Below are 16,739 nucleotides of genomic sequence, written 5' to 3'. Positions count from 1 at the left end.
ACTCCTCGCCCATCTCTACCTAGATGCTAGTTATACGCGAAGAAAAAAACTCTCAGTTCGTGACTTTTGAAGGCGTAGCTTGCTATATACTTTGCTATGTCTCCCTCTTACTCGCCCCTTCCCTTTAGTCGTTAGTCTTCTTTCTCTTCCTCCTCCTTTTCGTCCCCTCGTCTCTGAACTATAATGATTTTTATAATGGTAATAATTCCAGCCTCGCCGTCATCTTCGTCGCCTTGGGGCTGGGTATAGTGACCGGTTCTGGGTAGAGGCGGGATATTCTTTAGGAATACTATATTGTAGCCGATTTCTTTAGCGAGTACGAGAAGCGCCCGGTTAAGATATCTTCCTCGCGTTACCTAGAACCCCTTTACTAGATAGGGTTTTAGCTTCTTAGTAGGATCGTCGCGGTATTCATGTAAGGAAAAGGACACCCCAAACACCAACTGCGCGCACAGGGTGCGCGCCCACCACTTGTCACCAACTGGCTAGAACACTGCCAGCTGGCATACGCTACGCCGTGGCGCCACGACCGCAGACTGATGCCCGGGCCGAACCCCTGAGCAGGTATATAAACAATGGCCCTCGCCCATCTTCCTTTGCGAGGGCCAGGTTGAAGTCTTACACCAATACAAGTCATTGCTCCCCTACCTTCTTGCCTGCATTGTGACCACCTTGATCAGGCGTACCTACCTTCTCTTACAATTCATATCTCTATACTATCTTAAACTACGTAACGATAAAGAGGAAGTATAAATATCTTACTCTTAGGTAATTATTATTCTTAAATAATAGCCTCTAACTATCTAGGTCCCGAATAGTTATATCTTTAGGTAAACCGTAGCTATCTTTAGGTATACTATAGCCCTCGGGAATAACAACCATCTCGAGCGATTCTACGTTCTGTTACGAATCCTTAGTGAAATGCGCAATAATGGTGCACGCTCAGTTTGGTGTGGACTAGTGTAAGGAAAGAGCACCCCAAACGCCCGGTCCGGCCCAGGCGCCACCAGCTGGCCCCAAACAGCTGGCCCGGCCCAGGCGCGACCAGCTGGCCCCAAACACCCGGCCCAGGCACCCGCCAGATTGAGCCACCCAACTATGTATATAAATAGTGGCCCTCACCCACCTTCCTTTGCGAGGGCCAGGTTGAAGTCTCTTACCAATGCTAGTCATTGCTCGCCCTCTTGTTCCCTCCATCGTGACCACCTTGATCAGGCGTACCTGCCTTCTCTTACAACTAATTAGGAGCGTCCCATGGAAGGAACTGTTACGAATCCTTGTCGAAATGCGCAATAGTGGGGGCATGCTCAGTTTGGTGTGGACCAATCAGGAGCGTCCCATGGAAAGAACCAATTAGGAGTGTCCCTGGGTCCCGAGGTTCGGGACCACTTAAGGTCGGGGACGCGGGACAGTGTCCCGCGCGCCCGGCGTCCCGAGACCGCAAGGTCTCGGGACCACGGGCAAGTGGGACCATTGTTATTGGTTACACAGTTAGATATATACGATGACCGTACCCACGGTCTTAGATAGTTCTTGCTTGGTTCTTCAAGCAAGCAATACACATTCACTGCACTCATACACTTTGAGTGGCATTCCAATTTGACTGTATTACCCGTGCGATAGGAGCTTGCCCTTTGTTCTATCTTCATAATTACCAACCCCAGCATCCTGTGGAGCCCGTGCTCGCTTACAGACAGACGACCCTAACAGTCGAGTGGTTTGTAATATAAGACATATACCATTATTAGCTTACTTTCGACATTCTCGCCAAATAGCGTAACCAAAACGTCAAGACCAAGCTTGTAGGGGAATAAATATACAGCGATAACACCTAACTTGACGAGTTCGTAGCTAGTAGCAGTATCGTAGACGGTAATAATAATCTTTGGTCTCTTTAGTTTTGTTATAGCGGCACCGTAAAATTGAATAAGATCTTCTTTAAACTTTGACTATTCTAATCTCTTACGTACGCCTATACCAACTTTATCAGCGTAGATGCTATTAGCTTATCGTGAACATAGCATTGAATAACCGTCTAATGGGACCGCCTTTATCGACCCTCTCGGCTTGTTTTATATAGACCGTCTTTTCCAATATACTAGCCTTTATCTCCTCGATGATGCAGCGTGCTTCGGTAGTTGCCTACCATAATGTAGCAGGTCCTTGCCAACTATCCACCCAGTCTCGAACGGCGAGTTTGGTCTCGGCATAGAAGTACGCGACCGATGCATCGCATACGGGCGTAGCAGATGTCCAATATCGAGCGTCAAAACTAGTCGACGGTCGAACTTCCTTCTAAGATAGGACGAGGTCAAGGCCGAGACGTTTATAGTTCTTTAAGAGATCCGTTCTTGCTCGCTTGCTTGATGTTCTCCGGGGAATTTGCGGCGGACCGCTTGGGGTAGCTGATTGCGATGCCATGGCCGGTGAATGCTGCTGGAGTGTAGCGTTTTTTGGTGAACAGGTGAAAAATATTTAAGGGAAGGAAGTCGGAAGAGAGGGAGGAGCCGAGAAAAGGCATATAGATCTCGGCCTAATTACGTATTGTAGTCCTCCGAGGTTGGTTGAACGAGTTAGCATGCCTAGCCGTGTTAAAATGCAGCTATCGACGTGCTTGATAGATACGCGGCTTGGAGGTTAAGGTATGATCTTTTCCCAGGAATCCCGGCTCAGGAAACTCCTAGGGATTGAATTCTGCCGAGCAATCTTTTCGCCCCAGAACGTTCCTGGCCCAGAATCGCGCCCAAATCTTATTTTCTAGAAAACTGCCTCAAGTAATGGCAAACTAATAAAAATAGCCTGTTCTCGCCCTGGCTATGCTTCGGAACCCCTACACGCCAGTAAATCTCGATATACTGAAGGGTCACTTTGTCACGCATAACCTACTTCACGGCCATATAGGGCGATTATTTAGTCTTATTCGTATTCGAGCGCCTACCCTCTTCGCTTTGGCTATCTGGTTGAGGTATAATAAAACCCTGCGGGCCTCGCGGCACGTAGGTCTCGAAGAAAAGTCCCTCATTTTCCTAGTGGTGGTATGCGGGCCACGAAGGCTTCGTCTGCCAGGACCTGGAAAATACGTTCTCGAAGTCAGGCACGGTTGGAACTGTACTTACAGCCAATTTTTTTTAGCAAGCCCGTTCCAATCCTTCTTATAAAGGAAACCAGAGATCTACTACGGCAGGGCATACTTACCAGTATTTGAGCTCGCTAGGAAGACTAAAAACGCCAACCACTTCTTCGTGACAACGGCGGGCATACCGTCTCCCTTACATTATCATTGTCGCTAGGGATAATCGAAGATTATAAAAGAGTTATTCGTAGTACAAAATACACCAAGATTGGCCTCTAGTCGTATCTCTAAGACACCAGCGTGATACCCCGCGCGTAAGGGAGGGAATTCGGCACGGATTAATAGCATTCTAGAGATAGCCTCCCTTTTTCTAGCTTTGGGGAAAATGATCACAAGTCAGAAAGTCGCTCAGAAAGTCGGTTCGGAAAGAAATAACCCTAAATCAGGGCTGAATTAGCTGTTCTGAAGGGTCCGTACTGTTTTCTAGAAAACAAATTCTGGGGCTAACATTCTGGGGCTAGCATTTTGGGCCCCGATTCTGCGAAAAAGATCATAACCTAATTGTGACGAACCCCTGGCTCATATTGCTGTTCGCGGGGTGACTTCACAGCCGATTGCATTTTCTTATCGAAGATGCAAGCAGCTGGGAAGGCGTGGATGTGTAGTCGAGATGAACGTAGGAAAGGGAAGGCACGGTTGGCACAAACGGAACACTTGTGCATTTCGTGCGTCGTCCGCTGCGTCGGGTCACAAAAACGACACGAGTATCCGGCAGTCCATCAAGTAGGTACCTTAAGGCAGGTAGGTTCAGAGGAGGAGACGCTACTGCAGTCTACCCATTCTTGTAGGGGAAAGCCTCTCAAGTTACCTTGTGCCTTCCTCCAACATCCAACTAGAAGACCTTCATGACCGTTCGCTTATCTTCCCCATAGCCCCTGCCACTTATAGAGACTACGACCAACTCGGCGCTATAGGAAAGCGCATAACTAACAAGCCTGACCTCTGATACAGTGTCCAAAGGCGACGAGAGTACCCTGCTGACAATTTGGTAGAGGTCGGTATAGCCGGTATATACGGCGTAGGGTTTGAGACGTTCTCCTCCCCGTTCGCGCGTATCAGACGTATCTCTCCCTTCTCAAAAGTCGACAAAAAGGCGACAATACTGGAACTTGTTTAGATATGGATCCTCCTTAAGAAAGTAGGCACAGGCACGCAGAGACTCCACAATACGAATGCTACGTCTAGTACGAGCACCTATATTTTGTCCAGGCATGTTCAGGCGTTCCTTCTCTCTTCTAAAAGTAAGGGTTCTGGAAATGGCAACATCCTCTGCTAATGGCGCATTTCCAGCCCATTCTGCAGAAAGAAGGCCATTAAGCGAGTCGCGGTCGGTGTCTGGCAGTGTCGCCGCTGCGACAAGTCCATCGGCGGCGGCGCTCATCTGCTCTCAGAAGTGCCTATGGTTTTGCTGCTGGTGATAACTCAGGCCTTAACGAAACGCTACTTAGGACTCCTTCCGGTGCCGCTGCTAGACCGACGATCGGTCGTCTGTGAGAGACTGTGGATATTTGAGGCTTCGTGAGTCAGTAATACACTATTATGACTGGCGTTCTTTGGAATGGTTACCGGGCTGCATTGCGGATGGTGATTAGGATATATCTAGTAGTTAGTAAAGTTGATTCTAGTCGGAAGTCGTTAAAACACGTCTTGCAACCATGGAAATGGCGCACGGGATCAGGCATCCCCTCGGCCGGGATGCCGACAACGACGACATCTTCTTTTCTAATAACACAACAAGCAAGATAACTTACTACTTGCCCAGATCCTTAGATTTCCCCCCCTCTTAGTAGATTAATATGGAGGACCTATCTGTTGTAGGGCTTTGCACTTGGGATATATTGAGAATTATTACGACGACATTCCGTTGTTAAACGGGACCCTACTCCTCTAGTCCTGCCCGCGCCCCCGTATTCTAGATGACAAGCCTTGTCTCCGCTATAGTATTACTTGACCCCTCTTTGCTTTTTGCTTGTTGGTTTTTTTTTGCTCGTCGACTTTTTTTTTGCTTGTCGACTTTTTCGGTAAGTAGTTTTTATATACTCCGTTATAAGACGCCTCCACTACTTTTTCGTCGGAATACTTGTAGGTGAATTGTTCATTGTTGAATACTAGGGAATGGAAATACCGTTAGAAGATTCATACGCATGTCGGGGTTAGGATTAACTACTTTGGGTGATGATAGAGTAAGCCGAGCTATCAGTGACACCTAGGTCGTAGAGCTACTCGATAATATTAAAGCGATGTTTATTTTATCCTTGACGCTTGGATAAATGTACCTTGGTGATTAGGTCGTGAAGCCCAGGCGCGTCTGGCCTATTGACTATTTCTCTTCTCGGCCATGGTGTCGAAAGGTCCGAGCTCCCCACAGGGAGGACGGTTGGATTTATTCGGGAGGGAAACACGTAATCCGGGTGATAGTTAATCAACAGCCTGATTTGGTCGTGTAGGGAAAAAAGAAAAGGAAAAGATTTCGGGCGAGGAAAGCCAGCTTAAAGAAGTAAATAAGCCGTATAGGGTAGCGTAGCCCAGCAACCTGCCTCAGTAAAATGTGTAATTTTCTGGGCGGTTGTTACGGCACAGCCGAACTGTGGTCCGTGGTGCCGCAACCATGCCCTAGCTGCAGGCCCTAACCTACAGCCCACTCTCCACTAGCACAGTTGCCCCTCCCCACCACAAAACCACAGCCTGCAGGAACCACAGGCTTCTTCTTTTCCTTTTCCTTTCTTTAGTTTAGATATTTACGAATACGGTCATTTCCTCCTTGCAGAATTGCCTCTTGTTCATGCCTGCCTTCACAGCGGTGAGCTGTAACGCTTGGGCGCTGATGTACCTACAGTAGCCGAGGACAGCCGGAGACTCGCTCTTTGGAATTATGGTCATTAATTAATTGAGCTGTCTCTCATCCAGCTGAGGCCCGTTTACGGATGCACGCGAAGACGAACCTGAACATATGCTGAAAATTGCCTGTTAATTGACCCCGTTGACCTAAAAAGCGTTAGCATCTCCCTTGTCCGTCCATGTGGTGGTTTTTGCGTTGCGACAGAAGGAACGCTTGGCTGCTGCTGACTGTGCGGCGAGAGTGCTTTGTCACAGCCCTAGGCATCGCGTGGGGCTGCTGATTGAAGAGATGGAATCATTGCAAGCCTGGAGCCTAAAAATTGAAGCGACCGACGCTTTCTCCGCACTAGAGCTAGGGCCAGACATGAAACTCGCTAATTGACGCGCCTAGGCTCTCGAAATAGTTCACGTCAGCACAGCGCCTACCGACAAGCGACCGTGCCGTCGAGCTGACGATGGGCTGGCCAATCGAGCCTGCGGTGCCCCTGGCGTTCCTGCATTAGCGCACCACTTTGTCCACCTTTGTGCACACTCCAGGCCTTTCTTACTCAGAACTATGACGGAGCAAATTTGCCCACGGAGGCTAGACGCCGCCGATTGCGACCTCGAGGCGGCGGCGGCGGCGCTCTGCTCGCTGACGATGCAGCAATGGCCGCTGTTCAACCGAAGCTGGCAGCATCGCATCCCGCTTGGCTTGCTGCTAATTGCTGTGCCTCGAGCGCGAGCTTACGAGCTGACCAGTCTGTTTTGCATGCCAATCTCGGCGCCCTTTTGCTAGTGGACATTGGAATACCTCTCTCTCGTTTCTCTCAATATGTCGGGGTCATGTCCTGTGTCAATTATACATAAGTCGCAAGTTGCTGCTGCCTTGATTTGCTGACTTGGCTTCATCGACCCAACATAGCGCATCTCCCGCATCTTCCACGCTGCCTTCCACACTCGCTTGACCAAGAACGACAGCCATGATCCGAACTACCGCCCTGACGAGCCTAAGCCTATGCCTAGCAACAGCATGGGCTAGCATTCCAAACATGGCCAACTACACGGCCGTCTGGTGGGACGATTTCACGGGTCCTGCTGGTAGCCAGGTCAACCATGCCCTCTGGAACCAGGTTGATCGTCCTAATAATCCCAACAAGGAGCTGGAGGCCTACATCACCGGCACCAGCACCGTTCAGCTCACAGGTACCAACGACGGCGAGCTACGCATCATACCCTACAAGACGGACCGCTGGTACTCGGGGCGGCTCGAGAGCATCGCCACCTTTACCTGCCCGCCGGGTCACTCCATGGTCTTGCAGGCCTCGATCAAGTTTCCCAACCTCGATCCCAACTCGGGGCAGTCGGCCGGGTTGTGGCCGGCCTTCTGGGCCATGGGCAACACCATCCGCCTGCCCCAGCCCGACTACCAGCCATGGCCGTACAACATCGAGTTCGACATTGCTGAGACGGCCAATATACACGGCAACAGCGCACTTGGAGTGATGCACTACAGCAACTCGGAGAGCCCGCTCAACTACAAGTGGTACGACTACGACTCGAGCAAGTTCCACACGTGGTCCTTCAAGATCGACCTGCGCAACCCCGACTGGACCCAGCAGTCCCTCGTCTGGTACGCCGACGGCAACGAGTTCAACAGGATCAAGGGAGACGCCTTTGGAACCGACCCCAGCACCTGGAACGGCATCGCCCAAAAGGCCTACTTTCTCATTCTCAACGTCGCCGTCGGTGGCGGCTTCCCTGGATATCCTTGGGACCAGACCACCGGCGGCCCTGACTCGGCCATGACCGTCGAATATGTTGCCGTATATCAGTCCACCGAGGGAAGGCCGCAGGCCAAACTGCAGAAGACCCATCAGGTGAAACCAGTAGTATAAACTCATCCATGGCCCGGTTTTGGAAACTTTATTTTTTGGGTTTCACAATCTGTATAAGCATTTTCAGGTTCTGCAACCATCTGCAATTAGGATTGACATTTTGTATATATTAATACCATTTTATTCATTCTCACGCATTTTGCCTCATGCCGACTCACGCACTTGTGCTGTCACACACACGTCTGCATCTTCAGAAGCTGGGTGGGACAGAGGTTCCACTGCAGGTGTGCAGAGCGGGGAAAGGGTGATGAGCGGCGCGGCGGCTGTGTGAGCGTCAAAAAGGCGTGAGGGTGGGCAGCGTCAGCACCGGCTTACGCTAAGGGACACCACGCTGAATTATTGCCCACAATTCGTGATCCAATCTCTCTCGTAAATGACGGTTGACGGTTTGTGCGGTCGCACAGCAGAATCTTAATTTCAGACCATCCACGGGGTTTATTTTGCACTCATGTTTGACTATTGGAGGTCGTACGACAAGCTCAACTCCCCTTACCCTCGAGTCACACCAGCGACGCCGTGATACGATCTAGACCGTGACACGAAGAACGCGAGAAATCATCAGTCTCAATCCATGTTTGTTCTGAGCTGCGATGAGATTCCCAGGCATTGGTTCGGGTGTCAATGAACCAGACTAAATATCGGTGTATGTATGCCAGCTCATCAAGTCATTTGCATGCTTGCAGATATCACAAATTAGTCGTCGTCTCAAATCCAACTCATCATCATTCACAAGCCGTCGTCGCGAAAAGAGCAACGAGAATTCTGGCTGCTGTTGGCTGCTGTCAAACGGCTGAATTGGAACTTTCGAAGCTGGGCCCGACCCTGACCAAAATTGCATTCCACGTTTCCTGTTTCATGGCGCGCCGTCGTCGTGGCCCCGCGCTGACGACGACGGCCATTTTCCGTCTGTTCTCCACCCGGCCCTTCACCATTCAGTCGTCATGCGGCGTGGCAGGGCAAATTCCCACCGACGTGAGTCCTCAGCCCATCCCGGCTTGGCGCTTACATTCGGTGCACTAGCGATTGATTTGTGAGGGACCGAGGGCGGAGACGGACGGTGATCGAGGCAGCTAACATGGAGAGAAAAAATGGGAGCGATAACGGAAGCTCACGGCAAAAAGGGGCGGAATGAAAAGTGCGTGATCCGTGATTAATCCGGAGATAGTGACCCAGCGGTGACTCATTTCCGGAGTAAGCGCACCGGACCTGAATGAAAGAAATGACAGGAAGCCTCCTGCTCGCCATCTTCTCCCAACATAGGTGATCATCAGCAATGAACCGCAACCTCCTCAAAGCATCGGCTCAGAACCATCTCCCGCCGCAGCTAATTTGATCAACTGCCCACCCTCCAGCCAGCCCTCACCGACACCTCCCTACACGAGTCCGAGCCATGGAACGGAGCCGAGCAGAGTTCAATTGCACACCACTCCTCGCTCTGAACTCTCACGCCGGACTCTGTAGTGAACCTTTGAGCCCCGTCGAGGTTGCAGAACATTTACGTCGCACAGCCTATGGCTCTAGATAATAGTACTAATTAGTATTGGTGTATCGATCCGAGGCCGGCTGGGATCAATCTCATTTGCTGCCCTCTTCCCAGTTGAGTGAACTACATACTAATCATCGAGTCCCAGAGACGACTATTTATCACGATGCTCGAACTGATTGATCATGTGACGCATGGGCGCTGTAAGCTTTTCTCGCGAACTCAGATTCCAAGTAGCAGGACAGACTCGATGCTGCCAGTCAGGCTAGCATCACGCTTTCCATGGGCTAAAATGTCTCCGTTCTCTTTTGCCGAGAAGTTCATGACAATGATGACATGACGTGGAGAGTGACCTAACTCCGTTTGTCACGGGGACATAGGGCCCCACTAAGGGCTGTAGAAGTAAGGTAGTCAAAAGAGAGTTATTTCCATATAAAAGAAGGAGCCGCGGATCCTGTAGAGGAATACGCGTAGAGCGAGCGCGGCAAGCAGTACAGGGGCCCTGACAGGGCATGGCAGAGTCGCCTTAGCTGTGACACTGTATTACAAACCGCTCGACTGTCTGGGTCGTCTGTCTGTAAGGGTGAAAGAGCACCACAGAGAGGGTTGCAGGGGTTGGTGTAATGAAGACTGAACAGAGAGCAAGCTCCTATCGATCCACGTAACTGCAGGTTTCGGCGCCATCGGCAGGCAGGGCCGGGCGCGATCAATCAGCAAGGCCCGGCTCGATACCCTCGCCGCCCGCCTTGACATCCTCGCCCTCTATCTCGACGTCCTGGTTATCCTACCCGACGCCTTCCCTTCTGCTTTGGAGCCGACTTCGAGGTTCTTCTTCGTCCCAAGCCCTCGAGTGGGATAACCGTGCCTGCCTATGATGTAAGCCCTGTCGAGCGTTGAAGGTTTAACTTCCATCCACTCGATCACGTGTCGAAGACGCTAGCTTCGGCCAATATGAAATACGCCGTATTTGACCCGAGTGAGGACGACGAACCGGACTATTCGTGCTAGAACATGATGCTCGTGCTAGAACGTGATGCTCGACGGCTCTTTAATAAAGAGCCATATCCCGGATGGATTCTGTAAGTCTTAATGCCATTATCTCATCAAGATAATACCATTTTTTCTTTAAGACGATGCTATTCAGACTGCAGGCTCTAACCCGGTCATAAATAATAAAGATCCTACCAAAATTATTACCCCGGTCATTTCTGCCGATCAGGAATGGCCCAAGACTATTGAGCTGCTCTGGAGGACCCTATATCGGGTGTATGAGTTTCGGAAGGACACGACCTGTAGCTTGCATATCCACGTCTCTTGGCGGTATGGCTCTAATAGCCTACCGCAGCTTACCCCTCTGACTGCGCTGTAAGAAATGATGAGGGGCAATTGAACCAGGTGGCACGGGCCAAGTAAAAAAACAAGTGGTAGAGTCCATTTGACTTTTGACTGTCAAAATGGCTGCAAGCTACATGCACGGAAAGCGCTCAATCTAAAATTTCTCACTGCCCAAGATCAGCTTCGTACGACTAATACAGCGTGCTGTGCAGGTCGTCGTGTTTTGCGTAGATGAAGATGTTGGGGTTGGTTGTGCGTGGCGCTGGCCAATCAGGTCGGGCTTGCGCGAACAAGGTTCAAGCTTGCAAGCTGTGGCTGATCGAAGCGGTCGCGGAGGAAAAAGCAAATATCGTGCGAAGGTCGTATCTCCTATGCCACGATTACAAATAGATGATTGGACAGAGTAGAAAAAGTGGAGCAGATTGGTGGTTAGATTGTTGTGATTGGTTGAAGACTGATGAAGATTATATTATTCTAAATACAAAGGTGGGTTATATTTTAACAAAAACCGTAGGTACGATCGTTTTATATATTATAAGTTATAGCTAATTAGGGCACTGCTCCGTTACACTATCTATAGAGAAGCAGAACACAGACTGCGCAGTGTGCTCTGCGGCTTCCTTAGTAGAGCAGGAGTGGGCCGTCCTCCCGGCCCCATTCCCTTGTTCCTATTAGCTCCAGTTCCTCCGGGAAGCGCCTGCCCTCCCGAGGTGACTGCCCCACCTGAGTGCAGATGTAGATCGTGACACCTCATTCTCGACCTTTTCGCGTTCTAATACTTTACCTCCACGAAACCACCGACGTCGACGACTATCTCCGTCAGCAAAATGTCGATTATCGAACGCGACCTTACTTACTTTATCCTTCCTCCTTCCTCCACGCCGCTTATCATCGGTAGCGAGATAACTTCGTTCTCACTCGTATCGGGGCCAAAGTCGCATTTCCAAGGCTTTGAATGGACGCTGCAGTTCCCTTTTCCCCTCGCCTATCGCATCATCTTAACGGGCCCCGACCGCCCGCGCCCGCCCCATGACAACGTTGCTGCACCATCGCAGCTGTGCCGGTTCAAGCTGCGCAGCCTGGATACTGAGAAGTGCCATGCCGTATTTTCTTTCCCGTCCTCTTTGGACGGCCAAGGCATAGTCGAGCTGAGACTGTGGTGGAGCTACCAACTATTCTCTGAGGTCTGGCACCATAGCTACAGCTCAGGTGATGATGCGACAAGACTTGTCATGCGCGACCTGCAGGCTCGGTCGTACTCTCTGACTGAACATGGTGTGATCCGACACTGGGCTCTTGACCGGTCTCGTCTACACCTCGGGCTCGGCGAGAAGGCGGCTCCCATCGACCTCACAGGGCGGAGCTTTGTTATGCACGCGACCGATGCCGCCCTATATGACGCGTACCGCACCGATCCGTTGTACAAGCATACGCCCTTCCTAATCTCCACCCCGAGGCCCGCCCCAAGCGGTGATGGCGGTGATAGTACGCAAAGATTGACTTATGCTATTTACCATGCCACGAACAGTGTGGCGACCTGGGATATCGGCGCCGAGATTGACTACCCCAGTGGCGGATGGAGCAAACGCTTTGTCCAGCACTGGGGAGGACTGGAGGAGTGGGTTCTGATTGGGAAAGGCGTTGAGAGTGTGGTCAAGCTGTTTGCGGAAATGGCGGGCAAGCCGCGACTGGTAGGCAGGGACTGGCTTGGATATCTCGGTGCGTTACGTCCTCTCCACCGCGCGGTATCCAGTTGGCGACAATAGTTCGAGTTGGGATGGGAAATGCCGGTCACGGGACACGGTCTGACTACCGCGTGTCTAGCCTCAACCATGCTATTGGCCGACAAAAAAAACGCCCAGGAACTCCTCGAGGAGTGGCCTATCTTGTGCGCGCAGAACGACGTACCTTGCTCGGCCATGCATGTAGGTCTTTCAGCGTTCCAGGTGTGGCAGACTCAAAGCTTACTCTCAGACAGCTTTCATCCGGATTCACTGTTGACGAAAAGACGGGCAGCCGCTGGGTGTTTCACATGAACAAAAAACGGTATCCGGACTTCAAAGCAATGGTCAAGATATTCCATAAGGCCGGCATGAAGGTGGTGCCCAATGTCAAGCCGTGTGAGTCCTCACATGTATACGCAACAGAAATCGGCATCAACGCTGACGGCGTAGACAGACATGTTGCAGACGCACCCAGACTACGAGCTCGTAGAACAGGGTGATGGCTTATTTTACGACCCCATATCCAAGGGTCCGTCGAAGCAAAACATCTGGTCTAGCGGCATTGCAGAGAGTGGCGACGGTAGTTGGGTCGATTTTAGTGCGCCTGAGGCCAGGAAGTGGTGGGCTAGAGGCGTTCAAGGACTGATAGATCTTTCCGTCGATGGTATCTGGGAGTGAGTACAAAGTTACCACTGTGAAAACGGGAGGAAGATGGACTGCAAATTACTAACTCAATGTCACAGTGACAACTCCGAGTTCTTTACTCGCGACGATGGCCTATTGTGCAAGAATGAGTTTGACCACACCCGCGAGGTCACGGTCCATGGCAAGATTAACACGGGCTTGATGGGTAGGATTATGGGGAATGAGATGATGAACAAGGTCAGGTATGTGGTTGGGAGTATTTTCCTGCGAGCCTCAGGCGCTGACGCTTGCGCCGGTTTTAAACAGCCACGATACGCTACAGGTTGCGGCTCCTGGGCGACGCACCTATGTCTTGACCAGGTCTGGCAACCCAGCCGCATTCAAGTATGCCTGCTCAACGTGGTCGGGAGACAACATGACAAGCTGGCACAACCTCCGTGGTTCGCAACACATGCAGCTGAACTCGGCCATGTCTCTGATGCAGAGCACGGGTGCTGATGTGGGTGGTTTTGGGGGCGATGCGCCTTCGCCCGAGTTGTTCGTGCGGTGGGTACAACTCGGCGTGACACATTCTAGGTTCTGCATCCACTCGGCACCCACCGACACTCATGGAAAAGAAAAGCTCAATGTACCATGGATGGTAAGTACCCGGTCGTCGCTCGAGCGCTAGTTTCACCATGGTCAAGTCGGGCACCCAGCTGACTTTGGTGCTAATGACTTGGTCTCAGCATCCCGCCTCACTATCTATCATCAGGGGCCATATCAAGTGGCGGTACCGCATTCTGCCCTTCTTGTGAGTTTGAGCTACAATTACGTAGTTGCTAATCGACCATTCCCGCCTCGCCGTCATATGCCCGAGACCAGCTGACAATATTATTCCATCCAGAAACAATCTCATGTGGCGCTCTCACCTTGACGCCGCCCCACCCAACGCACCCCTGTTCTACGGCCCATTCGCCAACGACCCGGCCCTCTTCACCGAGAAAGTTCTGGAGGGATTTGACGCCTGGTTGGGCGTGGGGAAAATCCTCACCGCCCCTCAGCTGTTTCAAGGCTGCCTGACGCGCAATGTCTACTTTCCCAAGGCGTCTCCAGACGACGGCAGCCTGTATTTCGACCTCCACGCGCCATTTGGGACGCACAAGGCTGGGCAATGGGTGACAGTTGCAACACCCATCGAGCATGCTGGCCTGTTTGCCAGGGAGGGAACCGTGATTCCTGTTGGCAAGAACAAGGTTACAGTCACGGCGCTTTCCGGACCTGCGAGACGATACACGGACGGCGTTGATGTGGTGCTGGACACAGACGGCGGACAGGTCGGCCTGGACGACTGGAGAGGCATATTGATCTTTCCGGGCTATGATGGCAAGACGTATACGGATGAGTGGATTGAGGATGACGGGATATCAAGTCATCCTGGCACATACACCGTCAAGGTATCGTACTGTGGTAGGCTTGATGCAGTTGAGATAAAGGCCAGCGTGGAAGAAAACGGGTTTCAGCCTTTGTGGAGGGGCATACTTCATGTCATTCTTCCCGCGGGCGATCGGAGGCGAGTGGTGGGGACAGACACGGCAATGGAGGGTGAGAATGTCTTGTTGCTTGCGCAAAGTTTGAGTCCCTGATGTAATTAGGGCTATGGCATCAACGCTCGGATAAGTGAATTTTGGGTTGAAGTAGAAATTTGGCGTGTTAATTGTCAATGCGTTCTAGCTTGATTCTGGGCATCCCGTGGTTTGTTGCGATTATCAACGCGATGTCCACTAGAACTTCATGAGCTTGTTCGGCGAAATTTACCTTTTCGGTGCCTCATGTCTCCCGTGACCCACGCACCCCTAGTAAAGACCGGGCCCCTCTGTGTTGGATCTGTGTGATAGGATTTTGTTGGATTAGATTTGCAACAGGCGGAGCGAGGAACATCGAACCCTGCACCCTTTGTCACGCCGCGTCAGCAAATAGTTGTGGCCTTGCTCTCCTCTCTCCCTCGTCTTTCAATCACATTTCATATTTCAGCGTGCCAAGATGTCTTGTTTTACGTGTTTCCGGTTTATTTCCAGCTTGACAAGACGCACGAGAAGAAAGAGCTACTCCCACGGGGTAGCCACCACACGATTGCTAACGTTTGGGGGTATTCAGTCACAGGCCTTTCTCTCGACCCCTCCCACCACCACAGACCAACTGGCTTCAGGACGCTCCTGACCAGAAAGCAATCGTCCGCCAGTATTGCAGATATACGGGAGAGGTTCATACGGGCCTCAACATCAAGCAGAGGATCGGACGTGCCATCCAATTTGCGAGTAGCATTCCCAAGGGGCCATCCTATGTAGTAGGTGCACGAGAAGTGCTGGCTCAGGTGATACAGCCCTATCGCTGGCGCAGGACGAGGGGGTCCCCATTGGGCCGTCCGCTCTTCCCAGTGACGCCGTCCATAACATCACCGCGGCCCTCGTCAAGGCCAAGCGACCGCTAGTCGTCACGGCGCTGCAGAGTCCCGCTTACATAGCTCGCCGTGAGTCACGCGCCAAAGAACACCAGCTACGTCTGGCCAGCATCGCTTCTCGACCACGGTTAAGTGACGACGATGTCCTGGACGCAAACAACATCGGCAGTCTCCTAAAGACATGTCTACCAAAATCAACAACGTTTATGATAGAAGCCGTCATGGCATCTCAGCTTCTCTTTGACCAGCTTCAGCCCTGTCGGCCTGGGAGCTGGATCAACTGCGGCGCAACCGGTTTTGGGTGGAGCAACGGTGCCGCCCTTGGAGTCAAGATGGCGCTGGCCAACCTGAAACAAGGAGGTGATGTGCCCATCCCAAATCTTGTGTGCCAGGTCATTGGCGACGGAAGCTTCATGTGTGCCGCACTATCCAGTGCCATGTGGATTGCGAGCAAATACAGGATCCCTATTCTTACCATGGTCTTGAACAACGGCGGTGAGTCTCACGTTCCAAACTTCGCTATCTACACAGATATGGCAATCCATTCATGCTCACTTGTCCTGTAATTAGGCTGGAAAGCTCCGCGAAACTCGGCTAGGCTCGTCTACCCGACTAGCTTCAGTGCGTCAGCTGCTGATGACGAAATCAATACTTCTTTTCAGCCATCACCCAACTATGCTGGTCTTGCCGAGGCAGCGGTAGGCTCCCAAGGGGTGTGCGGATCTAGTTCGACGAGCCCGCAGGTATGGATGAAGGGTATTAGAGCTAGAACGGCGGGAGAGCTCAAGGAGGCTCTCAAAATTGCAACTTCCCGAGTAGGCAAGGATGGGACATCGATGCTAGTCGAGGCTTTGATGTAGACTACCCGGGGTATTTCTTTTGCGTACCTGTTTACAAAGTCACGTTGCACCTCTAATTATCGGTTATGGCGAGGACCTTGGAATTGATCGGGTGTGTTTCGGATTGGTCCTAGCCACTTCCGTACGGCTTCATTGTTTCAGTCCAATCTCGTTGATCAGAGAGCCGAAGCATCGACATGCCTATGCATTGAGAAAATCATGTCACTAACCTCAGGTAATCAGAACTTTTAGTTTGAGGGCACTTTGTGTCTGTCAGTGGACTCTAATTAATAGCGAGACGCATAGCGAGGGTAAAGCACTCGCCAGTCTGGCCTCTTCTGTGCCCTCGTCGACCTGCTCATCACTGTCTAGTTTGGGATATGCTGCGCTTGAAGTTTTCTATACCCTAATCGGGCGTGGCGCGA

General features: G+C 51.5%; 3 protein-coding genes across 3 annotated transcripts; all 3 read left to right on the top strand.

Annotated features, from left to right (window-relative positions):
• Window positions 1–6,951: 6,951 nt before the first annotated feature.
• On the top strand, window positions 6,952–7,788 carry B0T26DRAFT_597794 (glycoside hydrolase family 16 protein; the record flags this gene model as incomplete). Its single annotated transcript, XM_060435658.1, has 1 exon — window positions 6,952–7,788. A coding segment is annotated over one exon (837 nt), but the record flags the coding sequence as incomplete, so codon positions are not given.
• A 3,647-nt stretch (window positions 7,789–11,435) lies between these two features.
• B0T26DRAFT_709874 (putative glicosidase) lies at window positions 11,436–14,824 on the top strand. The gene is made up of 8 exons (XM_060441953.1): window positions 11,436–12,385; window positions 12,491–12,591; window positions 12,645–12,786; window positions 12,845–13,064; window positions 13,134–13,277; window positions 13,342–13,675; window positions 13,764–13,828; window positions 13,922–14,824. Exons 1-8 carry the CDS (start codon window positions 11,494–11,496, stop codon window positions 14,658–14,660), a joined length of 2,637 nt encoding a protein of 878 aa, XP_060296214.1. The 5' UTR covers window positions 11,436–11,493; the 3' UTR covers window positions 14,661–14,824.
• A 680-nt stretch (window positions 14,825–15,504) lies between these two features.
• Window positions 15,505–16,335, top strand: B0T26DRAFT_645005 (thiamine diphosphate-binding protein; the record flags this gene model as incomplete). Its single annotated transcript, XM_060437675.1, has 2 exons — window positions 15,505–15,970; window positions 16,046–16,335. Coding segments are annotated over 2 exons (756 nt in total), but the record flags the coding sequence as incomplete, so codon positions are not given.
• Between the last annotated feature and the right edge of the window lie 404 nt (window positions 16,336–16,739).

This window comes from Lasiosphaeria miniovina (genome assembly GCF_030549165.1).
Source record: "Lasiosphaeria miniovina strain SMH2392-1A chromosome Unknown B0T26scaffold_4, whole genome shotgun sequence".
In the NCBI taxonomy this organism is placed as follows: Eukaryota; Fungi; Ascomycota; class Sordariomycetes; order Sordariales; family Lasiosphaeriaceae; genus Lasiosphaeria; species Lasiosphaeria miniovina.
This window is presented reverse-complemented; position numbering and strand designations above follow the sequence as displayed.

What these genes read in the sequence shown, in the direction of transcription:
- B0T26DRAFT_709874 (XM_060441953.1), top strand. Translation starts at nt 11,494, where the DNA reads ATGTCGATTATCGAACGCGACCTTACTTACTTTATCCTTCCTCCTTCC. An exon ending in TACCTTGCTCGGCCATGCAT is followed by an intron (nt 12,592 to 12,644) that starts GTAGGTCTTTCA and finishes ACTCTCAGACAG; the next exon opens with CTTTCATCCGGATTCACTGT. An exon ending in GAGATGATGAACAAGGTCAG is followed by an intron (nt 13,278 to 13,341) that starts GTATGTGGTTGG and finishes GGTTTTAAACAG; the next exon opens with CCACGATACGCTACAGGTTG.